The sequence below is a fragment of the Oppia nitens genome, unplaced genomic scaffold (assembly GCF_028296485.1).
Source record: "Oppia nitens isolate AA-2021 unplaced genomic scaffold, nextdenovo-longstitch-racon4-pilon3 scaffold2_pilon_pilon_pilon, whole genome shotgun sequence".
Lineage (NCBI taxonomy): Eukaryota > Metazoa > Arthropoda > Arachnida > Sarcoptiformes > Oppiidae > Oppia > Oppia nitens.
This window is the reverse complement of record NW_026533210.1, coordinates 3,923,798-3,931,086: the sequence shown is the minus strand read 5'-3', so window position 1 is coordinate 3,931,086 and position 7,289 is coordinate 3,923,798. Positions and strand designations below refer to the sequence as shown.

At 19.7% G+C, this 7,289-nt stretch overlaps 2 protein-coding genes across 2 annotated transcripts; both read right to left on the bottom strand.

Moving 5' to 3' along the window:
* Positions 1-1,033: 1,033 nt before the first annotated feature.
* Positions 1,034-2,228, bottom strand: LOC128955469 (galectin-4-like). Its single transcript, XM_054301143.1, has 2 exons — positions 1,851-2,228; positions 1,034-1,428 (listed from the first exon to the last, which is right to left on the bottom strand). The coding sequence occupies exons 1-2, from the start codon at positions 2,161-2,163 to the stop codon at positions 1,232-1,234; spliced, it is 510 nt and encodes a 169-aa protein (XP_054157118.1). The 5' UTR covers positions 2,164-2,228; the 3' UTR covers positions 1,034-1,231.
* A 2,388-nt stretch (positions 2,229-4,616) lies between these two features.
* On the bottom strand, positions 4,617-5,177 carry LOC128955690 (uncharacterized). Its single transcript, XM_054301360.1, has 2 exons — positions 4,875-5,177; positions 4,617-4,813 (listed from the first exon to the last, which is right to left on the bottom strand). Exons 1-2 carry the CDS (start codon positions 5,152-5,154, stop codon positions 4,617-4,619), a joined length of 477 nt encoding a protein of 158 aa, XP_054157335.1. The 5' UTR covers positions 5,155-5,177.
* Positions 5,178-7,289: the final 2,112 nt, after the last annotated feature.

Sequence of the window (7,289 nt, the reverse complement as noted above, 5' to 3'; positions counted from 1 at the left end):
AATAATATGAATAAATAAAATAATATCAGATAATTTTTCATAAAAATTTATCAAATATAAAATTGTCACTTATATTAGGAAATAAAATAAAAATTTGTCAATCAAATAAAATCATATTTTATTTATATGTATCAGGATTTTAGTCAAAAAAACATACTATAATAGTATTATAACTTATTAAAYAACAACAAAAATTATATATTTTTTGAAAATATTGTAAATTGTATTTTAATTATAGCTTGAAAATTAACATTTATTAAATACATAATCAATATGTTTGTGTGTATGTGCCAATAAATATTGTTATTTTTAATTTTAGTWTAAATATATAATTTAATACTAATTATTATATTATAACTATATATTTGATATCCAAATTTGGCACTTATGATAAATTAATCTTATATTTTTAGTATTTARTTTCAAAACATGAATGTATTGTTTTAAATACTGTATATAATAATATGTATATACAGTATTAATTTATATAAAATATCTGTATATAACATACTATAAATAAATATATTATACAATCAAAAAAATGTTTAAAAAATAATGATAGCATATAATGTATATATATATATATATATATATATATATATATATATATMATATTTATCCTTAAGTTAATTCAGCCAAACAATGTTCAATGACATATAAACTAAATTATTTAAATTATTCAACCGCATTATAATAAATTGATTATTTAATTTTTAAATTGTCAATAATAATTATCATATGCTCATATAATTATATACTAAATACATGTTATTATTACATATTAATGATTTATTTATTTAATTTGAATAACAAATATATAAATCTCGATTTATATGATAAATAGAAAATAAATTATATTAAAGGAAACTTGCATTTTTTGAAAAATATAATTAATTTTAATTTTTAAACATATAGGTTATTATTCAAATATATAATATAAACAACAAAACCAAAAACAATAACAAAAACAACAAAATTTTGAAAATTATTTCTTATATTTTTTTTGTTATTCAATAATATAGTAATTACCGGTCAAAACAAATGAATAAATATAATTAAAAATAATATATCAATGATAACAACAAAATATAGTAATTATAAACAGCAGTATTGATAATAATGAGTGATAAAAGAAATAAGTTTTTTGTTTGAAACCGTCTTTTAAATCGCTGTTCACTCGAGAGTCATAAAAGTTTGTAATTTTTATTGAATTTTTTTCCACTAAAATATATCAATAAAAGTCGAGTTGACTTTTGTGATAGTGTTTGCCGTGTCTGAACTCAATACGTTTGATAACTACCTGTCCCTCAATGCGCAACAGTTTTGCCCTATCGGTAGCCATCCGGTGCTGATATTGCATGACTTTGCCATTCATTATCACTTTATAATACTTTTCCTCGACTATAATCTTCATCTCAAAGTTATCTCCTAAACAACATATCGTATAATATAATATTGAGTTAATATTTATAATTATTATAAATAATAAATAACTTTTAATAATATTTATAATAATAACAATGACATGTTTTCATAATCATAACTATATTTATGACATACAAATATAATAGTTATTATTATAATAAAATAATTACATTATTATTTATTCTGTGCAATACAGTATACATATGCAAAAGTACTTCGATAACAATAAAATGATAAATTAAATATTTTTTTAAATAAAATAACTGAGAAAATAAAAAAATAAATAAATATCTGATACAATAAGGAAATTATTACAAGTTTTATATAATAATAATAATATTACAAATTTATTTAATATTATAGAAATATCTTATATAAACCTTATATTGTTATATATATATATTTAAATAATACAATTAGCATACCTTTACTGATGGCATTAAATTTATCTTTCTGTGGATGACCCCATTCCCTATCACGTCTGGTATTACCGATTACCAGTCTATCATCAAACAAAAAGTATAAGCCATAGGGTATGTCCGCCTGTTCCCAAGTTCGCTCGTCGACGGCCTGTCCATCGATCAAATCGATGGCAAACTTTGAACAATTAGGCGGAACATAGCCCTCGATGTATATAACTGTCCCAATATTTACACCTTCGGGTATAAACTGGAAGAACGGTAGCGACGGATACGATAGAGATAACAGTTCAGTAAATATCGGCTTAAATGTAGGCATTATTTTATAGAAATGGACAGTTAGTTTGAAGGCACAACTATTATATTTTATTATATTAAAGTTTTATATTAAATTTTTAATTATTAACACTATAATTATGATTATTATTAATAATATATTATTTTCTTTTACTGTAATATTATTAACGCTTTATTATAAGACACAACCAAATAAAGTCACGATAAAAATTAGCAAATAAAACAAATTTGAATATTTAATATACTGTGAACACACATGAGTTTTGAATATAATAATAATAATAATAATCGCTTTAACACTATAATTATTCACAGATTTTTATATTTCAAACAATTTATTTGGATTTATCATAATTTGGATTATATTTCTAGTGTAGGAGTAGTTTGTAGAGTAGTAGTTGTTATAATAATGATACTTAATATAGAAATATAAGTAATAGTATAATATTTTTTTTGTGTTATATTTCTATAAAATATTTAGTAAAAAAAAATTTCACAATTTTATTATTTTTTCCACCGTTTGATTTTTGCACAATAAAAAATATTTAGTTTAATATTTCAATTCATTAGGTGAGAAAAAATATTTGATGTATGTATATATATACATAAAAAAATATTTCCAAACTTATAAAAAAACATGAATTGAAAAAAAGTTGAAATATTTTTCAGTGAGAAACAGTAATATTTATTTTTTTGCAAATGAAACTGTGGTAACAGTGAAAGTCTATGAATGAATAAATGAATGCATTAATAAATAGTATTATACAATATATTATAGTATATAACTAAAAAAACAAGTTTCCAATGGTTTTTAAAATATAATATAATATGAAAACACGTTTATAACTGTTAAACACAAATAGTTTAAACGATTTTATTGTTGTATTAGTTATTTAAGTCAATGTAAATTAAAGCCATCAATTGGGCGGTTATATTATTGATTATTCAAATTAATAATATTATATAAACAAAAAACAATATATATATATATAATTTTAAAAAATTATTTTGTAATTTATATATTGTATATATAAATATTATATATCATATATACACAAGATTTCCTATTGTTTTGTTGTTTTATGATAATTTATTAATAAATTTAATTATAACATATTAAGTATAGATTAATAAAACAAACAATAAATAAATAAATACAATATTACACGAAATGTTTATAAGGAAAATAATATTTTAACAAACAAACAAAAATTATTTATATGATATTTATTTAATAAACTAATTAATATTTTGCAACTATGATTTTTATGTTTTTAATTAAATGATAATCACATTTCTCAGAAGTTTTTTTTATACATTATATGATATAACTGCTTAATCATTTAAAAAAATTTAAATAAACATTTTTTTACAATTATCACTATAGTTGCAGTTTTTCACTATACGCTATCATATATGTTAAATCAATTATAAATCTGTATGTAATTAAAACACACTGTTTTTTTTAAATGAAGTGCTAAAAGAGCACACATTTTTGTGTATGAATTTCATAATATGATTATAACTTTTTTCAGACACAATTGTTTGTGAAATTTCATAATAAAGTCACGCTTTCTTATGAGTAATGAATTAACTATTATTTTTATTTACAATACAGACAATAATTTTAATTAATTATTAATAAGCTATTGATTTGTTTATTTGTGTGCATTTTATTGTGTTTAATAATACACTCAATTATTTTTATATTTTTACTAAAAAAGCAATGATTAATAATTAAACTGATAAGAAAAAACTACAATTTAAAAATCTAAACTTTTGAATACTTGAATTAAGTATTATTACTAATTATAAATAAATATAAATAAATATAAATAAAGATTATATTATATAAATTAAATAAAACAAAATCTATACAGTATATAAAATTTTATTAATACATTTTATTGCAATATTAAATTAATTATAACTATTAATAGTTTTATTGATTTTATTTTAATTATTTGTTCAGTTATAAACTTTCTAAAATTTATTTTTAAAAAACCTAATCTACATTGTCTTTATCTATAGGCATAAAAATTAACTATAAATATTTTATTATTTAATTTTAACTATAATATGATTAAATTATACAATTAGTATAAAAATTACATTTTTATTAAATAATAAAATATTTATAGTTATATTTTATGCCAATAGATAAAGACACTGTAGATTAGGTTTTTTTTTATTATTAATAATAATAATTATTTTTAATATAATAAATTTTAGATCTTATAATACATAAATTTTGTTAATTTATTTTTAAAAAAGATAAATTTAATATATGTTTTTTTAATAAAATATAAGTAAAAGTTTGTATAAATATTATTTTATTATAGAAATTTAAAGTTTATACACACAAATATAATTAAATAATGAATAAATAAACAAAAATTATTACAAAAATACATAATTAAATAATTTTGAATATATATAGATATTTATAGTTATTTAATAAATCATTTTTTATTATTACCAACTAAACGATTTAAGTAGTATAGGACCTCCATGACCTCCCTGGTAATTATCATTACCATAATGATCAGGTTCATCGTGATACAAGTGTCCATGCCCTTGTCCATGCCCGTGCCCGTGCCCGTGCCCGTGCCCGTGCCCGTGCCCGTGCCCGTGGCCGTGACCATGCCCATGTCCATGTCCATGATGTTTAGCTTTATTATATAATTATTTTTTTAATCATAACAATTACAATAATTTCAGTACTATACATACACGGTATGAATTTATGATGATATGTATAGTGTCCCTGACCACCCTTTCCACCTTTAGATCCCTTACCGCCACGTTTGCCAGGTCTACCCTTACCACCGGGTTTTCCCTTTTTGCCTGAACTTCCTTTGCTTCCTTTGCTACCCTTTCCACCTGATTCTCCTGCACTACCCTTTTCCCCTTCCTCACCGTCTTCACCTCCCTGTCCATATTTCCCGGCCTCTACTATCACTATTACCACTAAAACGATGACTAAAAAAATTAAATAGAAATTGAATTTCATTTTTATTATAGTTGACTAAATGTCTGAAAGTCAACAAAGATAACTATATTTTATAGACATTTTATTCATATTATTTATTTAAAAATTACAATCAATTTTATTTAACTTTTATATACAAATATTCAGACAAAATCATTGAGTCATATCAATTGAAGTAATATTATATATAATTTCAAATGTCAATTATTGAAAATATTTATCTTATATATTATAGGATATAATTTATATCATATAATATAAGATATATAAATTATATCATCGTTTTTCTAGTAGGAAGACTATTTTTTTGTTAATAATTTAATTTATACGAGTGATTCACATAATTATGTTTGTAATGTTAATATTTAATATAATAAAGATTTTTTCTGTCCAAATTTTATAACTAAAAGTACTAAATTGTATATTAAAAATTAAAACTATACTTAATTTTAATTTATATACTATTTCTAATAATGTAAATAGTTTTCAAAAAAAAAAACATTTTGTTATTGTACATTAATTATTTATATTGTATTAAATACGATATTTAATATTATAGTATATTTAGTAATTAATAGATTATTTGTATAACAAAATCACACACTTTTTTGATAAATATAGTAAATGTACTGTAATTTATAGTATAAAATAATAAGTTAGATAGTAAATTGATAATAATAGGTTTTAGTTTATAAATAAGTTATAAATTATAGCTGAAAATCATATTATTAACATATTTTATTGCACACATGATTTTATTTGATTAATTACAGAAAATAATAATTTATTACTAATTTGTCACTTTAAGTTGATAACAATAAAAAAATAAGTAATTTAGTAATAGTATTACTAAATACTTTCATTATTAACACGAATGCTATATTATATTAATAAATTATTTATGAATTTTTTAAAAAATTTGAATTTTAATAAATAAACTAATAATAGAAAAATATTTTTTTTAATCCACTATTATATGTTATTCTACTTTTAGTTTACTGTAGTTTATATAGCATTGACATAATTTAATGAAAACATAATACAGCTTTAATATATTGGTAATATAACTGTTTTTAATTGAACTATAAATCTCAATAACACAATTTAAAACAATAGATGATTTTATTGTTATAAATAAAGTATAATAGATGTATAAATTTTGCAAAATTATTATATTTGATAAATTTAGTACAAATTAAACAAAATGTTACAGTAATCAGATTAACACTAAACAATTAAAAATTGTTTTATTTGTTATTGCTGATTTTTATAATGATTATAAACATTTTAGTAATTTTTTTTAATATAAACTTAATATTTAAAATATTAAAATTTAAAAAACATAAAATTTAAATCAATATTTAATCCAAAAAAACATAATTTATTTTAAAAATTTCTATTGTCATCTTACAAATTTTATGTTTTTAACAATCAAATACACTTTATATTTATATGTTAATAATAATAGTTATATATATATATATAAATTATTAATATATATGTACTCCGTTTTACTAAAAAAATTTGTTAAACTATGAAATATGACACTTTAAAAAATGACAAAAATATAACGCAAAAAAAATCAACAACAAAAATACTAAATTTGTCAGCACAGGTGTCTTAACAGGTGTTAGTCTACATTAACATCAATTTTATTTATGACTCTCTCTCTCTCTCTCTCTCTCTCTCTCTCTCTCTCTCTCTCTCTCTCTCTCTCTCTCTCTCTCTCTCTCTCTCTCTCTCTCTCTCTCTCTCTCTCTTTAAACGTCGCCTTTTGCAATGAAAAAAAAAATAGTTTCACATAAAATATAAGTCAATATTGTTTGTGCGATAACTGTTGTTCATAAAAAGTTTAATATACAGATATTAAATATCATATATTTTTTTATAAGTATAGTTTAATATATTTACATTTTGATTATCTTATCAAACAAAATATCAAAGTAAACTACACAAAAAAAAATTATATGAATTATAATAGACAATAATATTGTCATATTTAGTAGATATGAAGTACACACAGTTTTTTTTATTTCATATTATTTTTTTATTTGTGATTTGTTTGACACGATGTGATAATAATTTTTAGTAAACTAAAAGAAAGTATAAAAAAATTGTTTATAAATTATATTAAATTGTGTTTTTTAAAAGAAACA